Below are 22,314 nucleotides of genomic sequence, written 5' to 3' on the forward strand. Positions count from 1 at the left end.
ATATATACTCTATCTATATCTATCTATATAGAAAGTCAAGCTTACTTTTGGTTTCCGTTGCAGTACATGCAGCCTAAAACTAACGTTCGCAACAACCACAGTCCCCGGCCTCAGCTGCTGGTAGTTTTTCCAAGGAACTGTTAAGATCATGTACACCGTGTAACCATGCCAAAGCCACAAGGTGTCTAAGTGCGGAAGACGAGTGGGACAGTAGTGAAGTTATTAACAACTACCGCCGTTACGCTGTTAGTCCCCGGAGATCGAGAGTAGAGAAGGGAGGAACTGAGGAGCAGCCTAGTCAGAGCGGCGGGAACGCCGATGACGAGGAGCAGACCAGAGAACGTTCAAGTCCTAAGGTCGAGTGGAACGTACTTCAAGGCGTTGAGCCTGAAGACTTAGAGAAGGGTTAAGTTGGGAAGGGAGATCTAAGTTGATTTAAGTTGATAATTAAACTGAGGAACTACAGTAGCGTACAGGCAGTATTTATATCTACGGATCGGCGCATCAGTGCGGAGCGCCAGACTAACTATTAGGAGCTATACGAGTAGTACCTGCAGGGTAGAGTAAAAGACAATAAGGAGGGACTAGAACCAAAGGGTATGTGTAGCGAGAAAGAACAATAAGAGTAAGATTACAATAAGAGTGGATCTTCGGAGTACCGAGCGGCGGAGTGGAGGCCCGAGGCATGGACTTGACAGGAACTATCAACTCGCCATCGATTTTACGCCAATCGGGTTGAAGCAAGCGTGCTTTGTTGAGTGCGAATAATTTCCCGCTGTAATCTGGCATCAACTTGTAATCATATTGCGCCCCAACGGAGATGCTAGCATCTGTAACAAACATTCATTGAACACCAAACAATTAAGAGTCGGACTCTACACACCAGGAGGGAAACCCAAATCTCTGTTGTCAGCATTGTAACAATTCTCTCCGGCAATTCGTCTTCAACTTCAGCATGTTTGTTGAGTTTGCGTTTCTTGAGTTTTGACGAGACATTATCAATGTCAATACCTGCTTTGGTTCCCAACTTTCGCTCTCCTTGCGGAGTCTAAACAAAAAGATTAGTAATGAACCCTCAAACATGCCAATGCTTACCACATATAGTAACGGTCCAGTGAGCGCTATGGCGTCAAGGGAATGATCAATTACCACTTCCTTGATGATTTACTTCACATACGCGAGCTACAGAGAATGTTAGGACCAAATAGAGCTTTCTAGAATGGTATGTTCATTAAAAGATGAACTTTTGAGTAAAACAAAATGTGCCATGTGAGAATTGAACGTACCGAACAACCTCTGCATGAGGGGTCATCAAACAGAGGTATTTTTCTTCACCCTCTCCTTCAATCTTTGTACAATCCCATGTTGACGTATTTTCTGACACGTCACTGTTGTCGTTGTCCTCTTGCTCCGATTCTGGCCCTGACTTCTTCTTAACACATCTGTGCTTCTTTGATGGAGGATATCCTGTTCAATGTAAGTCAATGGTCACTGACATTGGAGGTAGAATGAAAATTGAGCGATGACATTCAGAGGCGATGAGGAACCATTATTTTTGTTAAGTTCCGTGTTTTGAATACTGCTGCTTACATAACCCAAACTCCGTTTGCTCTCCGCGGGCAGCAACAGTCATTGCATTTTACCATTACTTGTTGTTACGATCACTTCTTTTTCATCTTATCTTTCTCCTTATCCCTTGTCTTATCTTTTATCTTTTGTCTTATCTTCTATCTCCCTTATCCTATATCTTATCTTATCTTGTCACCTGACCTATTATTTATGCTTACTGATACAACATGCGCTTTTCATTTACTTATATTAAACACAGCAGTCTCACAACACGTATACAGCATGGCGATCGAGCTTTCATTACTTACGCACTACTTTACTTATGTTCTACTCATGTTTACCACTAACCCAGGGTGTTGGGCATTACTAGGGCAGAGGGTTGTTCACTAGTATATAGGCTGTAGCTACTTGCTGTATTTCCTTAGCTTTGATCTCGTCTATTCTACCTGGTTTAGCCCAGAACTCTGCTTGCTTCTTTTATCGCCCCGCCCTCTAAGGTTTTCTTGAGTGTGACGCCTGGTGACATCTGTTACTAGAACCAGTCGCTGACAGAAGATCAAAGCTATTCTTACCACCTGTCACACGCTACGCAATCATATCCCTATCACAATTATCCCCGCTCACATTTTTACCAACCCTTCACAGACTTCTACTCTCTATTCGAGCAGTGTCGCCTATAGTACAAAGGTGTAACGTTGAGTCCGACACCGTACTGGCAGACGAAAGCGTCGACTGATCACTAATCTTCGGAGAAGGGTCTTCGCGTGCACAACGAGCTCCATTCCTAGACAGGGAGGGTGCATCTGTTCATCAAGCGAGAGTGGAAGGCTGCTTCCCACATCATCGTACTCTATTTTCGAAATCTCTCCCACATTACTCTCAACTTCTACAAATCCAATCATACATTTTCCCATCATCACCACCGGGTTGCATTAGTAACTCGTCTTCCTTACAACGGATTTTACTTCAAGACTAGGACGACCTAGACTTTCGGTACAAACCGATCGTTACCGTACCCCCGATTCATCTGCTCCATCCACTTCATCCTCTATCGAACGAAATATCACCTCATTCATACCCGCCTACATACCACCCAACTTCAGCATGTCTAACCCTACTCCCGCTCCCACCACCACTACCTCCAATATTCATGGCAAGTCATTGCTCAGAGAGCCTAGCATCTTTGATGGCGACAAAGCCCAGTTCAAAGAGTGGCGCCGTACCCTCTTTGCCTACATTCGTGATCCAAGGAATAGGATCGTCACAGACAGTGAAAGAATCGACATTGCGGTCTCGTATATGCGAGGTCCCAAAGTCAGTAGCTGGGTCCAGAATTATACAGACGATAATTTCAATGACGACGAGGAGGAATGGAAAGTCACCTGGAAAGGATTCAAGGATGCATTGAATGCCTCCTTCCTAGACAAAGGACTCACAGAGAATGCTCAGGAGAAGCTAGAACATCTCCGTCAGGGCCCCAGTGAGAGGGCAGAGGATTTCTTCAAGGAATTTGAAGTCATCATGCGAGACGCCGGATATGCTAAGGACACCCCCTACGTCATCAGGCTAATTGAAATGAATGTAAAGCCGAAGCTGATCGACCAAGTATATGGCACCAGCAATGAGCGAATCGAGAAATTCGATGAACTCAAACAGAAGATTATCAGTATCGATGACATGTGGTGGCGTCGTGAGGAAATGCGACGGAATTGGTCAAACAGATACCAGCGGAATGCTGGGCAAGGACCTAGTAGCCAGAGATGGCAACCACAAACGACACAGGCTCCCATAACTAAGGCTCCAACCCCTGCGGTACCCACCCAGGATAGGAAAGACGGTACTGGAACAACTTTCAAAGGTGCAGGCAGACCAATGGACATTGACGCTGCGCGTCGCAACAAGGAATGTTTCCATTGTGACAAGCAAGGCCACATTGCGAAGTTCTGTCCAGAGAAAGCACCGAAGCCGCAGTTCGTCAGAGGCATGTGGAGCCGGATGACACAGGAGGATCAGGAGGCTATGGCCAAAGAATTGGGTTTTGTCTTGCCCCAGCAGTAGACGCAGGTCTGCCGGGGCCAATCTCAGAATCAGCATCGGACTTTTCGTCATCGTCATATGTAGACAGTCAATTTAGTTTTGAATTTGGTAGTACTGGTACACCCAATAAAAATAACTTATCTACAATGACGACCCGAGCTGAGAAAAAACCTGTGAGATATGAACCAAACACACCTGAATGGGTGGCGCAGCGGTTACAAATGGACAAACTCCCTATGGCTATAGGAATCCTTAGAGCCTGGATGCCTGAAAGTCGTATCAGAGAAGCATCGGAAGAAACGGTATTGGCTATACAAAATCTGAGTCATGCAACCGCAACTGAAGCAGTTACCAATCTCAAAAGTCGTAAGAAATTCGTCCGAGGTACCCGAGGACGTGAGCTAAAGTTGCGAACCACTATTGAGAATATCGACAATGGTGTACAGATTGAAATGGAAGCCCTCCTAGACAGCGGAGCCACAGGGTCCTGTATCAATAAGGATTTTGTAGAACAGCACCAGCTCACTGTTAAGGAGTTACCAGTCAAAATGCCGGTCTATAACGCCGATGGCACTCTGAACAAAAATGGTTCCATAGAAGGCTATGTACAAGTCCGAATGGTGATAGGAGATCATGCCGAACGGATAGATATGGCAGTTACCAATCTAGGCAAGACAGATATCTTTCTAGGCATAGACTGGCTACGTTACCATAATCCTAGCATTGATTGGAAGGAATCTACGTTAACGTTCGAACGTTGTCCTGACAAATGCGGGTATTTGCCACACTATGAATCACCTGAGGATGATGGTACAGAGGAAAAACTTGTCGATGGTGAAAGGATCTTCTGGTTCGATTGGGATGGGTATCTTTCTGACCAAGGCCATATCAAAGTACAAACTGCTACTACAGATGCCGCTACTCCGTACCTTGCCGAGTATGCTGATGTATTTAGTAAAAAAGACTTTGACCAAATGCCAGAAAGATGTCCATGGGATCATGCCATAGAGTTAACGCCAGGCTCCAAACCAGTTGACTGTAAAGTCTATCCCCTCAGTCCACCGGAACAGAAGGCTTTAGATGAATTCCTAGAGGAAAACCTTAGATCGGGACGAAAACGACCATCACGCTCACCCATGGCTTCACCTTTCTTCTTTGTCAAAAAGAAAGATGGAACACTACGGCCTGTACAGGATTATCGAAAGCTAAATGACATGACTGTTAAGAATCGATATCCACTCCCGTTAATCCAGGAACTCATTGATAAACTGAAGAATTCCAAGATCTTTACCAAAATGGATGTCCGATGGGGATTTAATAACATCCGGATCAAAGAAGGAGATAAATGGAAGGCAGCATTCCGAACAAACAGAGGCTTGTTCGAGCCCACAGTTATGTTTTTCGGACTTACAAACTCACCCGCCACGTTCCAAGTATTCATGATTCACATCCTTCGAGAGCTCATTGATCAAGGACACGTCATTGTCTATATGGATGATATCCTTATCTTCACGGACAACATTGAGGAACATCGGATCATCGTCAGAAAGGTTCTTGACATCCTAAAAGCCAACAAACTGTACTTGAAACCTGAAAAGTGCACCTTTGAGGCTAGGGAAGTTGAATATCTTGGTATCATTGTAGGCAATGGACAAATCCGGATGGACCCAAAAAAGGTTGAAGCAGTTCGAACCTGGCAGCCACCACAGAAAAAGCGCGAACTACAATCATTCTTAGGGTTTTGCAACTTCTTCCGCCGGTTCATCCGAGATTTCAGTAAAATTGCCAAACCCCTAACACGGCTCACAGGGAATGCGACTTGGGAATGGACATCTCTTGAACAAGATGCGTTCAATCAACTGAAAGACCGGATCATCGAAGACGTCACTCTCATTATCCCAAGAGAGACTGGAAAATTCCGGATTGAAGCTGATTCTTCCGATTACGCAAATGGTGCTGTCTTATCGCAAAATGTCGATGGAAAGTGGAGACCAGTAGCCTTCAGGTCCAGGTCACTTAACGAAGTTGAACGGAATTATGAAATTTACGACAAGGAGATGATGGCCATCATGGATTCTCTATCAGACTGGAGACAGTATTTGCTGGGCGCAAAAGAACCTGTTGAAGTCTTTACCGATCACCAGAATCTCCAGTATTTCCGGAAACCTCAGAAGTTGAATCGACGACAAGCCAGATGGGTAGTTGAAATTGCTGAATACCATATTGAGCTCTTCCATAAGCCTGGGAAATCAATGGGAAAAGCCGATGCTCTGTCAAGGATGTCAGGCCTTGAGAAAGGGGAGAATGACAATACCGACGTCACACTGCTAAAACCAGAATTTTTCATTTCTCAAGTAACGGATCAGACATCTGCCCCCGAAGACGATCTGCTTAATCTCATCCGAAGAAAGAAAAACCAGCGAGACAAGTTAGTACAGGTTGCCCTCGAGTCTAAAGACAAGGAATGGCTTGAAACTGAGGATGGACTAGCAGTCTGGCAAGGACGCATCTATGTCCCCAAGGACAAAGAGCTCAGAGGACGAATCATACAGGCACATCATGATGCCCAGACAGCAGGACACCCTGGCCGCTATAAAACTATTGAGTTAATTACACGCAACTACTGGTGGCCAGGAATCAGTCGAGATGTCAGGATCTACGTGGAAGGCTGTGAAAAATGTCAGGCCACAAAGACACATCGTACAAAACCCGTAGGACCGTTACATCTACATGACGTACCATCTGAGCCTTGGGAAATCATAGGAACAGATATGATTGGCGAATTACCGGAGTCTGGAGGGTATAATGCCATCAGCGTGTTTGTTGATCACTTCACGAAGAGGTTACGGCTCTTTGCCACACATACTACGATAACATCTGAAGGAATGGCACGTGTCTATCGTGACAAAGTATTCCCGATCCATGGAATGCCCCGGAAGATTGTCCACGATCGCGGCCCTCAGTACCATGCCCGCTTCATGAAGGAACTGTACAAGTTGCTAGGAATCGAAAGCAACTATACAACTGCATACCATCCTCAGACTAATGGCCAGACGGAACGGATAAATCAAGAAATTGAACATTACATCCGTCTTTTTGTGAATCATCATCAGAGTGATTGGCACGAATGGCTTCCAATGATGGAGTTTGCATATAACGATCGAGTACACTCAGCTACGAAGGTTTCGCCCTTCTACGCAGACAATGGCAGACACCCATACAAATATACCACACCGAAGATGACGTCACAAAACCCAACAGCACAGGAGTTTGCCGATAGTATGAAACAGATCAGGGAAGAAGTAGGATCGGCACTGAAAAAAGCCGCTGAGGACATGAAGCGCCAATATGACAAACACCGGAATGAAGCGATAGAGTATAAGGCTGGTGATAAAGTCTGGCTTGAAGGAACCAACATAACGACAGATCGCCCAATGAAGAAACTTGGGGATAAACGATTTGGACCGTTTAAAGTTCTTGAAAAGATCGGATCCAGCTCATACAAACTTGACATCCCTCACACGTGGAAAAGAGTCCATAATGTCTTCAACGAAACACACCTATCCCCGTACCATGAACCCCAATTCCCGACACAACCCCGAAATACCGAGCCACCTCCAGAAGTAGTTGGAGAAGAAGAAGAGTACGAAGTAGAAGAGGTTGTGGATGCACGCAAGTATTGGAATAGCATCCAGTACAAGGTAAAATGGAGAGGTTACGGACCACATGAAATGACGTGGGAACCTGCAGCTAATATGACGAATGCCAAAGAAGCTGTTCAGGACTTCCACAAGAAGTATCCTAACAAGCCCAGGCCTCGAACCCTTAAACGGATCGAGATTCCGATTGCTCAATTTCCCACTGAATTGTTCCGACAAATACCTACACCAGACATAGAACCAGTCCCAAGTACCATGCCATCTGAAGCACTTGTCAACCGACTTGCGCGTCATGGAATTCGCGCCTTAAAGGGGGGGTAATGTTACGATCACTTCTTTTTCATCTTATCTTTCTCCTTATCCCTTGTCTTATCTTTTATCTTTTGTCTTATCTTCTATCTCCCTTATCCTATATCTTATCTTATCTTGTCACCTGACCTATTATTTATGCTTACTGATACAACATGCGCTTTTCATTTACTTATATTAAACACAGCAGTCTCACAACACGTATACAGCATGGCGATCGAGCTTTCATTACTTACGCACTACTTTACTTATGTTCTACTCATGTTTACCACTAACCCAGGGTGTTGGGCATTACTAGGGCAGAGGGTTGTTCACTAGTATATAGGCTGTAGCTACTTGCTGTATTTCCTTAGCTTTGATCTCGTCTATTCTACCTGGTTTAGCCCAGAACTCTGCTTGCTTCTTTTATCGCCCCGCCCTCTAAGGTTTTCTTGAGTGTGACGCCTGGTGACATCTGTTACTAGAACCAGTCGCTGACACTTGTACTTCTACAAAAGTTGTAATTCTAAAAGGCTTGGCTAGCCCTGTCACTTCATATTTAAATCGGTAGTCACCATAGTATATTGTTTAAGAGGCCAGAAATATGATTCCGGGCAACCTACATTAGTACTGATTACATGATTGCAGAGGAATTGTTCAACCATTTATGGCCAGTACTAGCCAAGTCGAAGCCACAATTCAAGAAGTTGTCCACTAATTCATCCTCTATAGTTAACTATGTGAATTTTAGTACCAATTATAAATATTATTCCTACATAGTTTGGAGATTCATCAAACAAATTCTAAATAAATCAAATTGCATTATATTTTGAAAATATCGGAATTTTGAAAATGTAGTACTAGTTTACAAAATATTTCAAAACTTTCTTGATATTGTCTCATATTTCAAGGGGACAGTTTCCCTGATGCCCCTCTTCCGAAAAATATTCATTCCTCAGTCATAACCTACCCTAAAATCACCAAATCGCTATCACCGTGTTCGTTGGATAGGTGGGCATCATATCACGTCCCCATAGCTTGTATGTATGAAGTAATCATGTATGATAACCAAAATACGCTTGTGCGTCTCATTACCTGGCCCCACCCAGTACAACTCTTTTTGAGGAACTGGGTTTCCGTTTCTTGGTGGGTACATGTGAAGTGGAAGATGAGCCTGAACTTGATGACTGATTCTTTTGGTTTTTGTAGCCCAAATTTGATTCCGCCTCTGCTGCTGAACGGAGTGATGATTGGCCTTTTCCAGATCCTAAAGCAAGATTCCTCAAGGCCAATGCTTTCAACGAGCTGTAGGCAGATGGTTTCCGAGCTGAGGGAATATCAGAATCAGAGTTCGAGCTGTTGCTCTCCTCCTCTTGTCCAGATGATTCGGAGCTTGGAGCTTCCTTTCGCTTTGGCATAATTAAGAGAGAGAAAAGGTATATGGTGGTAGAAAAAGAGAATGTTTACGGCGATCTCTGAATATTATAAGTTGAATCTTGAACCAGCGGGGAACTTCGACATTCATATATATATAATAGAGCCTGAAAATGCGGTTACACTAAGTTTCAAATTAAGATCCAATAATATTAAAGGTTGCTCCTACAAGTTTTATTCAGAGGCGTTATCTACTGCCATAATGTTATTCATAAGAGTTAGTGCTTTTACCCAGACCTCTGCCCTAGGTAGCCAATCTTCCAGAGGTAAGGGAATTTGCAGTTCCTTTGTGCCCCGCCTACCTGACTTAAGGGTCTCAAATATGGGATAACCTTCCTCTTCCCATTCATCCTGCCTTATGCCAAGCCCTGAAGGCAGCCCTGCATCACTCTCCAAGACTTCCACTAAACAGTCATTGAAGACTTTTCGTTGCAACTTGGTGGAAAACGGGTTTTTATGCTTTGGTACCCATACTGGTGCATGATGAAATTGAGATTGAACATCTTTTAGAATACGATCTAGAAAGGGAGTTATGAAGAAAAAAAATATAGGCAAATCATATAATTTATATACCTGGCAAATTCTGTGTTTCATCAGAGCTTGAGCTGGTATGTGTAGATATATCTTCAGCCTCAACACCATCTGTGTTATCTATATCTGAGCCACTGTCACTGTCTGATGAGTTATGCTCAATATTATCCTCCTCATCTTCCACCCCATAGTATCGTCCAATGATTGTGGGGTCAAGACCATTGCAATCATCTTCATACTCACCATGCTCAAGGTGACCAATGAGGTGCATGTCCTACAATATTGCAAGTTATATGACCAACAAGTTAAAATAATAATAAAAAGTGCCTACCTCAGGTGTTTGATCATGACCCTCTCCAGAGACTGGATGTGAGTTCCAATCTTCACAGAATGTATTACAGTCTTCATTAATCTCATCTAAGAAGAGATAATGCAGCAACCATAGATGAGCAGGATCCCCATGATCAAGCCCATGTAGCTGTTCTAGTCGCTGAAAAAAAGCCCTCCATTGCTATGCAAATTGTGCCCCAACTTCAACCCATAATCACTCAATGCGGTTATTACGCGTAGATCTAAGCAAAGGTAACAAATTACTCAGTATAGATTACACAGGAAAATATGAAGATAGGCACATACGTCCCCCACATGAAGTTTGTACGATGGAGGCCGCGAGCGATAATCATATAAATGGAAACCTTTGTATTTTCCCCACCTCGATCACCACGTAGACGTGATGGAAGACCATATTTTTCTATTGCAGTAAGGAAAAGCTCAAGAACTGTTGTTGCTTGCTTGTAGCCCTACTACCTATTTTGAAACACTTGATGAGTACAATTCAATAGGGCAGTAAGTAATGCATAGACATACCATTTGGGAGTAGCCATCTATGATTCCATGTATTACAAAACCCCATCTAATAAGCTTGTGATGCCCATCCAGATGCCAGAGTGCATTTGGACGAGAGACATGATATACGCGGCGGGGAATCATAGTATAATTCCGAAGTATATTTCCAAGGGGATCAACTCGGTCAATTGATTCCTTGATTCTGCGCTTCTGAAGCCGAAGCCCATGCTTCTTCCTGAGTCGGCCCCTTAGGTAGCGGACCCCTGATTGTGGATTATGCCGGCGGTACTCTTTAATCAGTCTGTCGAGATCAGCATCAGATATACTGCTGTAGGCTCGGGGACTAATCCCATATTCCTGTAAATATTTGGATAGAGTATTCCGATGTATGCCAATAGTGCTCGCAAGTTGGCTAATGGTTATATTTCGGTTAGGTGCAAAAGCTTCCTCTAGTAGGTTTTCATCAGGTACTTTCCGCGGTCGACCTCTCTTCCCTGTTCGCTGGATATTAACAGGCTTCATGAACCGGACATTTGATTCCCTAAAACTGTATATAAGAAACATATCTTGAGTCTGTAACATCACACTTACCCCGTCGATGGATGTCCTTCGGCTTCTTGTGTTTGTTGTAAAAGCTCCATCAATATCTCAGCTACTTTGTAAACCCACTCTTTCAATACAGGGTATTCTTCATCTCCAAGCTCAAAGGCCAGAATAAGAGGAAATGCATCATTGACCAATGCCCTACAGTGTGAACTGAAGGCGAGATTTCTCAGCATCTGTGTGCAAGGCCTGAAGTGCATGAGAATAGATATCGGATACAATCTGGTGGGCATGGATGATATTTGCAGGCCAGGAAGTGGTACTGGTGGTGGTCAGAGGAGTTGGAAGTCGAGGTAGATAGTCTGGCAGCATTGAACTGAAGAGAAGGGTATATTGGAATGACAATCAGCAATATTTGCAGCGGATCTCCCAGGTCCACTCTCGGTCCGGTTTGACGTATTTAAATGCATTGCACTATATATTCAGCACTTGGCTCCGTTCATTCTCCAGGTCCTATAGCCTCTGACTGGGTCTGACATCCAAAATATTATGACCCTCTTTGTGGCCCCTCATACCCCAGCTTTTGTGTAAGCTTTGTTTTGATTTTCTTCTATTTTCTTCCACATTAATGCAAACTAGGCAGGTACAACACTGTTCAAATTTCCTTTGTCTGTGTTGAAGAATCATTCCGAGCTCATCACCAGCATGGTCACTGGGGGAGGCACTTATGACGATGGCCAACCCATTTACCTTGCCAACTTATCAGCTATGGAGTTCGAGATGGTCTTGGCCTGGCTGGAGCATGCGTGCGTACCAACCTATTTTCTCCCTCAATATCTTCACTCACTTGCACAGCAATAGAAGATGGCAGCCCTGTTCCTTTTCTCCATCACTTCCTCAACTCATAGCTCTACTACAGTCTGCCCGTTTTCTCATGATGCGGTCATTACTGCGGTGGGCTATCAACCACCTGGAGAATTACGACCCCCCCAATGAGTACAATTCAAAAGATATCCCTCAGCCAGGAGATACCCCTTCTCAAAGATTCCTGGCTTCGACCTCCTGTGGGTGCACTTATCACTACATCCCTCGAAAACATTCTGGGCTTGTCATCGGAGCTCAATGCAAGCCTTCACACTACAGTACTGTCAAAAATCATGTTGGCTCGGGAGACCTTGAATGCGAGGCGGATTCTCCTTGCCTATTCAATTCCCAAGGATGATGGATCTATCTCTCCTGCGGCAGAGTGTAGTGCTGAGCACCATAGTACGCGTTGTTTCCAAATCTGGGTGGCTGTCTGGTGGGGAAAGGTAGCCCGAAAGATCCTTCACCCAGATCCCAAGGATAGGTACCTGCTTTCAAAGCTTGGGGTATATCTCCATTCTCTGACTTTCGATGGAATGCCTCCTCAATGTGTACTGAACTTCATCTATCGAGTCGAGTCAAGTGGGTCCTTAGAGGTAGAGAATGCTATTATAGACAAGGCAACGTCCTCAGTGAAGGCTTACCTCTGCACCCTACATATGAATGCTGATGAGTTCAACTTTACTGAAGATGAGGAACGGGATGACATGGCATATAATTTTTAGAATAGACTACGTACTTCCATTCATCATTTGCATCGATACAACCTTTTTAATACATAACCGGAACATTTACTATGTTCAAGAAAACCAATAGCAGAACTATGCTATTCAGCAATTTCTAGAAGTTCCTCCATAGTTGAAAAAAGCTGTATGCGACGAGCAATTACTGTGTGCTTATCTTCCACCATACGAGCCCACCAGTCTGGGTATTGTATGTGAAGTTCCTTTTCTGTCATACAGCCATTCTCAACCCAACGGAAAATAGGACCAGCTGTAAACTGCATAAAAGACGTTCAAATATCCCCTTCAGCAACAGGGGTATTTGAGTGGGTAATAACAGCAGAAGGAATGAGAATAGTAGCAGCATGAGGGAAATCAATAACTAGCTTTAATTCCCAGAGTATGAGTTGTGCACTTCGTGCTGGGTCAAACCGGCCTAGTGCAGTGATAGCACACCACCCAAATGGCCAGTTCAAATGGTCTCTATGCTTATATGTCCACACATTACCCCCGAAATTGAAGGCAGCAGCGGAAAATACACTACCTGGGAAGTTTCGGGAAAGAGTTGGTAACTCCTCATACATTCTGGTCTGAGTTGCTTCATATACTGCATAGACACGAGGAGCCCAAATAGAGAAAGCTCCTAGAAATTCAGGGTAAGGGCAAATGTTAATTGCAAAACGAATTGCTTACGGTTTTGATACATAGCCATTTGGAGGACGGTCTCATGCCCTACAAGTCGCGCAAGAACAACTGTTAAAGCCTTTGGGTTGAGAGCAACTGGGCAAGGGCTTCCCATTCCCATAGTAATGCCGCAGTTATAAGCTGGGAATGAACTGCGTAAATGAGGGTTGGGGGCAGCGGCACCAAGCCCAGCCTGCTTACCCTCCTGCAGAATCAGATCGGAAGCTCGGAGAAGATCTTCTGCATAGCCAGAACCAGGTGTTCCAGCCAAAACACCGATAACCCGGCCTAAGGGATCGATGAGGGGATATGGAGTTCTAAACCACTCAAATAAGCCCAAGGACAATGAAAGGAGAATATTCAAGTACATACAACCCATCCCATGGTATGTGACGGAACCCCAATGCAACCAGGTCTTCAACAGAGTAACGCCTCTGGATATCGGCGTCCGACCCACGTTGTTTCCGAGTGCCCGGTTTGGCAGTATGAGCCCCATGTGCAGCGTCAAAATCTCGGGCCTCAAGATCAACCTCTATGGCTGTGCCGGCGGACAGCACATGTGCTATTGTCCGCTTTGAGGGCCCAGCTTGCACCGGCTCCCTCTCAGCCTTGCGTTTTCATTTTCCCGTGCGTTTTGAATTTCGCAAGCTCAAAGGCAAAGGGCATAGGGGGGAGGTTGAGGGGGAAGCTAAGGGAGGAGCTTTGGAAACAAGGGTGGGGGCAATAATGGGAAGGATGCTTAAGGGAAAAGAAGCCGCAGTTTGAACCTCTGCATTTGATTCCGCGCGGCAATTTATCCATCGGCGTTCCCTGTTTCTTTGACGCTGGACATTGTCATGGGTTTGTTTGTGGGTCGGAGCACACTCACGTAACGGTCCCATTAGAGGCGGAATGTGCTCATGTATTTGTTCCCCAGAGGATCCAAGGTCGGGGTTGTCCCTGTCAACGCCAAGGTCTTCTTCCCCGATGGGGCCACACAATTGAGGAAGGCAGGCGCGAATTAGGCTGAGAAAATCAAACCCTGGAGGTGCAAGTACGGGCTCCACCATTCTTCCTGGCTTGAATTCCGGATTAGAAGGGTTTTTGGCGACCTGTATCCCTCTCAGTTAGCATCTCGATGTTTGTGGCCAGAAGTGAAGACAATACAGACGGAACTTCAAAGGAAATAGCCCATTTTATTGAAAGGTTGCACTGGGAAAGATCAGCTGCAATTAAGAGGAAGAAACCATGGAATGTGATAGGCACACTGCGTCTCCGAGCCTCTTCTGCAGCCACAGCTGGATCCAATTGGGGCTGAATCTGTGACTCCGTGGCCTTGAGAAGTGGCTGAGAAATTCGCTGTCTCTGTAAGACCTGGGTCAAAATAGGTCTTAGGGTAGGTTTTGGTATGTGGAGGTTTATGTTGTAGCGTGCTAGGAGCAGGCTGGAGCTCGAAGGGAGCTACGAGAACCGCGACCGAGGACGGGAATGACCTAGTAGTAGTTGGAACGACGAGATGGTGACCCTTGAGGGGTTCCTAGGAGGTCCAGGGAGGTCCCTAATGCGTAGGGAGGTTCAGGACGAGTGCGGGACCGTAAGATATTGCGTAGTAGGAGTTGTACTCGCTAGAACGTCAATATAGAGTCGAGTAGGTGGGTTATGCAACGGGGTCTCGAGGGTGTAAGCTCCCGAGAAGGGATATGCCAGGGAGGGTAGGTCCCTGGGGACTAGGTTTGAGGATGGTCGTCCTCGAGTGTGGGAGGTGGTAACGGAGAAGCAATACGTAGTTCGACGTGAGGGGTAGCTTCGACGTTACCTAGATCGAGGTCCCGAAGCTTACGAAGTAGCTAGGGAGCTCTGGGAGGTTTGGGGAAGGGTAACTCACCAAGCGGGTAGGCGTTGGGGAGCTTTAGTAATGTTCGAGGGAGCTCGGAGACTCACTCGGAAGGCTTAGACTTGAAGTGAAAGCGTATATTCGATCGTATGGACGATCAGAGAGACAATAGACAGAAGTAGAGAGAAACAGAGGTAGAGAAACAGAGAGTAAAGAGAAATCCGTATGGTTAGCAGGTACAAAGGGACAGGGACTGGACCTATGCAAAAGGGTGTGTGTTCAAAATATACCAAGCTGGGCTTCTGAACGCTCCTGGACTGATTAAATACGTATGGGGAAGTTAACAAGGAGACATGGTATGAAGCGAGCACTTAATGGGGATTCTAAGTACATGAGGATGGAATGATGGACGCATGTACGGGTGTCGTGGAATGATTCGGTTGAATGGAGGGGAGCTAAGGGTTGCGGAGGTGGTTCTAGCGGTAAGGAGGTCTGTGGGACGTTTGAAGTGTTCTCAGGGATTCATGGAAGGGGTCTGAGGAGATCGGGAGCTATGCTAGAGAGCTTATGGGCTAAGGAACTTGGGGTGAGGCATGACAGCAAAGCGGTTCCACTAACTCCTTGTTAGGCTGATCAGTGATTATTAGGCTCTTTTCAAGCTCTTTACGTCGCACGATCATCACAACGTCCCTTCTCATATTAAGACAGAGGTATGACATGGGTTAAAGTCACGAAACTCACAGTAACGAAACAATCTTAAACTCAAGGCAGGTATTCATGAACTGCTTCCTGCAGGATCCTTTTTTGTTTTGCCAAACTTCACAAACCTTCACAAACTGCTTTATTTGCGATGTCGTCAATTCGAGTGTTCTGGGTGGCATCGGTATAGAGGGGGCAGGGAACTTGTTGATGGTGAACGTTGAACTTTCCGAAAGCTCTTGGTCAAACCCCATTTAGTCAGGAATCATCTCCGAATTGGAACAAGCATTGCATGACAACCTGGTTCGCGCCCGAGTCAGTAAACATGATTTGTACTGGATGCGAAAAGAGTACGTACGGATACGAGAAAATTTTTCTGCGAATACACAGACTGATGGTCAGGTTTTCATTATAGAAGCCATACCCCTCACACTTTCTTCTAAGATGCTCAATTGTCTAGTCCAAATATTCTACATGCAAGTAGTTTGTACCGCTCCTGAGTACAATGATCAGAAAATACGCCGTTTAGTCTTTTGCTATTTTGAAGGGTGCAAGGGTTTGCATAATTGGTGGTAAGTGGTACTTTTGTCCTTCACCCAACGCAGACCAATTTCACACCCAGGGCGCCCCCCTGATCTCGATGACATACTAGTAGGAACACCTGTACCGGTCAGTGTAGCACTAAGTATATGTGTCTTTTCAGTTCCTCAATTCATTCAGACTATATGAGCAGCCAGATGCAATAGCCTGAAGAGGACAATTGCATCTATTTTCACCCTACCGCACTTACTATGTCAAGGAGCCTGCAGATCACACAGTAAATACATCCCCGGAGTCCCTTGAACACCTTGTAACGTGAATGCTGAAGGAAACCACTCCTAGCAAACGTGAGGTAAGGTTTATGTATATTTTGATAGTGCTGAATCTCGAACTGATGCTTCTTGGCAAGAGGAATAAGGTGAGCATTGAATATATCCGTTAATTGAAGTGATCTCTTACCTGATTTCATTTTTTAATAACTTGTCTGCGCATAGGTCGCTGTTTGAGTATATGTAATGACCAATGGGTCACATAGCTATCACTCTACTAGATTGTACTCCGCGTTGTAAAAACACGGTCTGACCAGCTCCAAATATTGCTAGCAGTCAAGACATGTGTGCTGGTAAAAGTAGCTGTACCGGTGTTGGATTAAGTATCGTGTTTTGGAAGAGGATAGGGGTTTTCTAAAGAAGGTAAGTGATCATTCACCCTATCCACCCTCATCGGATCCAGGTGCAAACTGTTTAAACAGAAAAGAGTATGCAAAACGCCGAGTATATCTGTTACAATTGTCAAAAACATTGAAAACTGAGTCGGACTACCTTTGAACATCTCTAACAAATTAGTAGCAACCAGTCCAAGGTGAGTCATCTTTTTGAATGAATGAAATGACGAAGAGAGTAATAAAATCAGCTTCTACCTATAGTTTTCCCTGCTCTTGATGACCAGTATCCGTTATACTTGGCTCTGTAGGTCCCGATGGCTTTCTCTGGGCATTCTGCTTGAATGAAATCATAAGCCTGTAGACGGACACCACATAGCCTCACACAGCCGGCGATCGCGAGTGGCTGTGGACTCCGACTCAGAGCCCGGAGGCAAATATAGCTATGTATAAGGTGAAAATAAGGTGGAATCGATTTGGACATCCGACGCTCAACACCACTGGTCAACCGGTCAGCGTTAGCACTGTGCAAGTGTCTTTGTTCTTCCTTTTTCCGATTGTATTGTTCATTAATCTTTATTTTCCAAACTAGTCTTTCAACCCAAGAAAATCGACAACCTATGCATGAGCAATAAATCTGCAGGCCAAATTTATTGCCATTGTAACCTCCAAACTAACTATCTGTAAGCACCTCTTTCGTCCTTTTTCTCATCGTCAATTTTCTTTTTTTTGCAATCGTAAACTGATGAGATGATATTCTCAAAAACTCAGATTCGACACGATGTTCCTTCGACGATCCTCAGCCTTTTGCCAAATATTCTATCTGTACATCGTTTTCGCTGCTCTCCTCGGTGTGTCTCTGGTAACCAGTAGTCCCTTGGTCGCTGTGCCTCATTTGCTTGAACGGAGTGGGGGAGATCAACCCAAAATTACACGTCCACGTCAGGAGATGAAGCAACACTTCTTGTCAGCTGCAGCCCTGATACGTAGTTTTACAGAAACCTCCAAAAATGGTGATCTGGTCATCAGGCTTGGATGCAGAGAACCAGGTCAAGAGGAAAAATACATGGTCGCAAACGTTAGAATCATGAGTCTCCTTAAAAAAGACCTAAAATTCACCATTTTCTTTGGCACCATCGTTGGCTTCAGCGCTTCCAACGTGACCGTTCCCGGCGACTCGCACTAAAAAGGTCATTGTTGAACAGTCAGACATTCCGCGCTCTGATGTCTCCGAAACTGCGCAAAGTCACCACACTCCGAGAATCGACCAGGGTCGCTTGATCAAATTGGGTCCGGGCCGGGATTCAAGCCTTGTAGCTCACTTCGACCGCAACAATGCCGCGAAGAAACAATTGGTCAATACGTTTGGTGACGCTGACAAGTTGCTCTCGCACACCCAGGCCATGTTCCTCGAAGAGTACGGGTTCTCATGGGCTCATATTTTGGTTATCAATGATGACCTGGACTATATCACTGTTGCCCTGATTTGCATGCAAATGATGAAGGGCCCAGAGGGACAAGTATTGGCTCAGGGTGTTTTGGGGGAATGGCTCAAAATATACCTGGCCATGAAAGCTCTGAGGGGATCAGATAGCAGTCAATATGTTATGGCTGTAGAATGGTTGCTTGAAGGTAAATATCATCATGTAGCAGAGTCTGAACAGACTCCAACACAGTAGCGTTCGAGGTAGGACGTATTTCATAGCTAGTCTACAGTAGTCTACGGATCGCGTACAATGGTCAAATAGGTGAATAATATTGGATTTTTTTCCATTTACTTGCTTTCTATCCATCTCCGATTAGCGTAAGGCGGCCTAAGAGGAGGTTCAAAAGAAAACTCAAAAGACCAAGAAAGAAAGAAAATCCCCGAGAACCAAAACATCACCCGCTAATCAAGAGGCCCTATCCGTATTGTCCTTCTCATTTATATTTACATCTCCATTTCAACCCGTCTGAGAAATATGAGAGGGGACAAAGGCACCGAAAGAAAACGAACGTCCGTCCTCACTTACCGTGTATGTTACTTACATATATTCCTTTGCATGTTCGGTCTCTCCAGCAACTTGGGGTGATGTCCTCCTTCTCCTTCTCCCTCTTCTTCCCAGTCAGAATCCACGTGTTCCACTGTTCGTTAATTCCACTCCTCTCTCACCATCCTAAGTCCCATTCCGAAGATCCAGAGACCACTTCGCATTCGCACTGTTTCCTTCCCCAGCCATTGTCCAAGTGCTCGTTCTCGTCGCCTTTAGTAATAACACTAATATTAATGGAGCTTCATCGTCATGTCCATACTGGTCCTGTTCATTTCCGCCTCCTCTGCATGCTTACCGTACCCAGAAACATTCACATCCTCACATGCATACTCTTCTTCCGGGTTCCAATCCGCAGACATATTCCATACTCTTATGTTCTCTCCCCTCCTCGTTGACCAAGATCTCTGATGTAGGCCATAAGGGACCCACCCGTTCCTGAATCCTTCGTTTGAACATTCTACATAAGCCTACGCATCCGAGACACGACCGTCTCATAGACAGTAAGCTCCACGATAAGAAACCACAGTACGGATCATCATAACGTGTAATGGACAAACAACTTCTGGCCTGGGTAAGTGTAAGCCTGTTGGGATAATCCCGGGCATTGACGAGGTAGATCCTCCATATATCACGCTCGCGCTAGATGGTCCAGTTGCTCTTAGAAGACAAAGGAGGATCTGGCGGAGATGCAGGAGGATCTATGGGAGAAAGTAGAAGAAATCCCTGCGACGAATGCCTCCTCCGGCGAATCCGCATCTTTCACCAATTTGATCACAGAACCATCGTACTGTTCTACAGCCACGATCAATAGCTCAATCCAACCTCCACAAGCTTAGGCGACCTCTGGTTCGTACCAGAATTCTTCAACTCGGAGGAATGATTCACGGAGGTCTTCCATACTGAATTTCACGATATTGCCGATTGATTGGAGGGGAAGAGGCTTCTGGGCGGATGGAGGTTGCAGGAGGCGGTGAGCGATAGGAGTGGAGAGTTTAGGCAAGTGAGGAGGAGTCGGAGGAGTCGTTAACGGTGATGAAGATGATTGCTGTAACTGGGGTAACATTCCTTGAACGACTGTCCTAGCCTTTTCTCAATCACATCTCGATCCACAACATCGATTCTCGTGAATATCACCACCAGCAACGCCCCACCCACCTCTGTATCTCTTCCCCACTCATCTGCATCCTGCGCCCGGCCGATATCACTGACGTCGACAGTATACCCCATTGCACTGCCTCCTCGCAGTATTCATGGAAATCCTCTGGAGTCCATTCAAATTTGCATGAATTATCCGTTAGTGCCTCTTAGAGGTCAAATATCTATATGAAGAGCGATACAATCGAAGTCCTCAGTGTTGAACCAACAAAGTACTAAGTAGAAACTGAGGGATGAACGTGCGAAAAAGAATATAAGTAAGTGAAGTCACGTGAGTCCGGAATGAATCGGCAGTAATAGGGAAAGTATCTCCCAACAGTGCCGTTTGGAGACCCCTTCGGTATCGCGCTACCTGCTCTCCTGTCTACCTCACATTGGCTTAAATGTTGAATGAAATCTCAGTTGATAAGGAAAACAACTGTATAGCATTTCTATGTACCTGTTGAATGAAATCTATAGTACTTTAGTAAAGCTAGATGAAGGAAAGAAAAATAAGTAATCTCACCTCAGTTGATAAGGAAAACAACTAAGGGAGTTCAAACGGCAGTATCAAGTATATAAGGTGATTGAGTAGTAAATAGGAGTGGTCAAGTTCGGTGGCCGGAATAATAGTCACACGTACCAAAGCAAGCATACAAAGTATTAATCCAACACCCCCCCTACTGCGTATGCTGAAGGTAAAGCATCTGAATTATTCGGGCATGGATAGGTCCTGAAAGAGCTTTTGTCGTAATATCGGCAACATTCTCACCGCTACGGATCCGAACAATCTTCACGCTGTCATCTTTAACCTTCTCCCTGATGTAGTGCTCATGCATGTCGATGTGTTTGATCAAGGAATGATTCCTGGGCTCCTCCGTTAGTGATACTGAACCGAAATTATCCCCATGAATAATCGTAGGACCATTGAGTGGAAGATCAATCTCCTGAATGAATGAGCGTAGCCAGCACGCCTGTTGACAGGTTTTCGAGAGACCAATATATTCTGCTTCAACTGTAGATAGAGCCACGGATCCCTGTCTCTTTGATGCCCAAGACACCGGAGCACCACCCATGAAGAATACATAGCCTGCAGTGGATCGACGAGTTACTAAGCACGAAGCCCAATCGCTGTCCGAGTATCCGAAAGGAGCAAGGCCAAAGCCAAGGCGTTCATCACCAGGCTTAGGAGCTCGATAGGTGATAGAGTAATCGATAGTCCCCCAAATATAACCTGCTAGCCATTCGCAAGCCTTCCAATGAATAATACCGGGGTTAAGTTGGAATCGAGTGAGGAAATTCGACGCAAATGCAATATCCGGCCTTGTCGAACAAGCACCCCAGAGTAGGGATCCTATGAACGAACGGTAAGGTTTGTTCGACATGAACCTGCGGTCATCTTCGGGTAGTGGATTGGGAGATTCAGTGACTTTCATCTTAGGATCTAATGGGGTGTGTCGGATACGGACCATTTCCAATCCGAAATGTTCCAGCATACGTTCGAAATATGCCTTTTGCAATATAGTAATGGATTTAGAAATCGGGTCTTGAAAAATTGTCATTCCTAGGAGTACGCCCGAATTAACCTCACTCGATTCCCATCTTTTTCCTAGATCAGCAATAGCCTTCTTCCTACCGCTTTCTGTTGAAGAAGCCCCATTCACATCGTCGCCATATGTAGTAGACAGAGTGTATTTATCGTCGATTCGACGGTAACGTACACAGGGATCGGCTCTCGAAGCAATATATCCATCCTCCTCGTATCCTTTGCCTAAGGTGTCCTGCCAGTCGTGGCTACCTTGCATAGTCCCATAGATTGATTTGTTGAGCTTGCACACTTTATGTTCTTCACCCTCCTTGACAAATCCCTCAGGCTGCTTCATATACACATCGTGATTGATAGGCGAGTTAAGGAAAGCAGCTTTGAAGTCAACCTGGAACATGAAAAGGCCTAGGACTGCGATAATCGCAAGGACTATACAAATGGACTCCATACGTGCCACAGCACCGTAAGTCTTGTCGTAATCAATCCCTTCAATCTGCGTAAAGCCTTGTGCTACATAACGTGCTTTTCATTTTGCTACCTCGCGATCTTTCGACCATTTGATGGCATAGACCCATCTCCCGCCTGTAAGATTCGCATTCGGAGGTAGGTCCACCAATGTCCAACAGTCCTTTTCGATTAACGTGTCGTATTCAGCCTGCATCGGGGCTTGCCAAAGTTCGGGACGCTGCATCGCCTGTTTGTATGTGTTCG

At 45.2% G+C, this 22,314-nt stretch overlaps 5 protein-coding genes across 5 annotated transcripts; 2 read left to right on the forward strand and 3 right to left on the reverse strand.

The window, feature by feature from the left end:
* Positions 1–351: 351 nt before the first annotated feature.
* Positions 352–1,312, reverse strand: C8R40DRAFT_1176938 (uncharacterized protein; the record flags this gene model as incomplete). The annotated part of the gene is made up of 7 exons (XM_046232603.1): positions 352–425; positions 475–489; positions 528–830; positions 880–1,048; positions 1,096–1,121; positions 1,178–1,214; positions 1,292–1,312. 7 exons carry the CDS (start codon positions 1,310–1,312, stop codon positions 352–354), a joined length of 645 nt encoding a protein of 214 aa, XP_046080362.1.
* Positions 1,313–11,612: 10,300 nt separating this feature from the next.
* C8R40DRAFT_1176943 (uncharacterized protein) lies at positions 11,613–12,496 on the forward strand (the record flags this gene model as incomplete). The annotated part of the gene is made up of 3 exons (XM_046232604.1): positions 11,613–11,713; positions 11,769–11,861; positions 11,929–12,496. 3 exons carry the CDS (start codon positions 11,613–11,615, stop codon positions 12,494–12,496), a joined length of 762 nt encoding a protein of 253 aa, XP_046080363.1.
* A 290-nt stretch (positions 12,497–12,786) lies between these two features.
* C8R40DRAFT_1059932 (uncharacterized protein) lies at positions 12,787–13,731 on the reverse strand (the record flags this gene model as incomplete). The annotated part of the gene is made up of 3 exons (XM_046225316.1): positions 12,787–13,136; positions 13,187–13,494; positions 13,550–13,731. Coding segments are annotated over 3 exons (840 nt in total), but the record flags the coding sequence as incomplete, so codon positions are not given.
* Positions 13,732–17,671: 3,940 nt separating this feature from the next.
* Positions 17,672–18,569, forward strand: C8R40DRAFT_1074219 (uncharacterized protein; the record flags this gene model as incomplete). The annotated part of the gene is made up of 2 exons (XM_046226681.1): positions 17,672–18,049; positions 18,081–18,569. The coding sequence occupies 2 exons, from the start codon at positions 17,672–17,674 to the stop codon at positions 18,567–18,569; spliced, it is 867 nt and encodes a 288-aa protein (XP_046080365.1).
* A 1,012-nt stretch (positions 18,570–19,581) lies between these two features.
* On the reverse strand, positions 19,582–19,986 carry C8R40DRAFT_1176946 (uncharacterized protein; the record flags this gene model as incomplete). Its single annotated transcript, XM_046232605.1, has 2 exons — positions 19,582–19,710; positions 19,765–19,986. The coding sequence occupies 2 exons, from the start codon at positions 19,984–19,986 to the stop codon at positions 19,582–19,584; spliced, it is 351 nt and encodes a 116-aa protein (XP_046080366.1).
* Between the last annotated feature and the right edge of the window lie 2,328 nt (positions 19,987–22,314).

This window comes from Lentinula edodes (genome assembly GCF_021015755.1).
Source record: "Lentinula edodes strain Le(Bin) 0899 ss11 chromosome Unknown C8R40scaffold_57, whole genome shotgun sequence".
In the NCBI taxonomy this organism is placed as follows: domain Eukaryota; kingdom Fungi; phylum Basidiomycota; class Agaricomycetes; order Agaricales; family Omphalotaceae; genus Lentinula; species Lentinula edodes.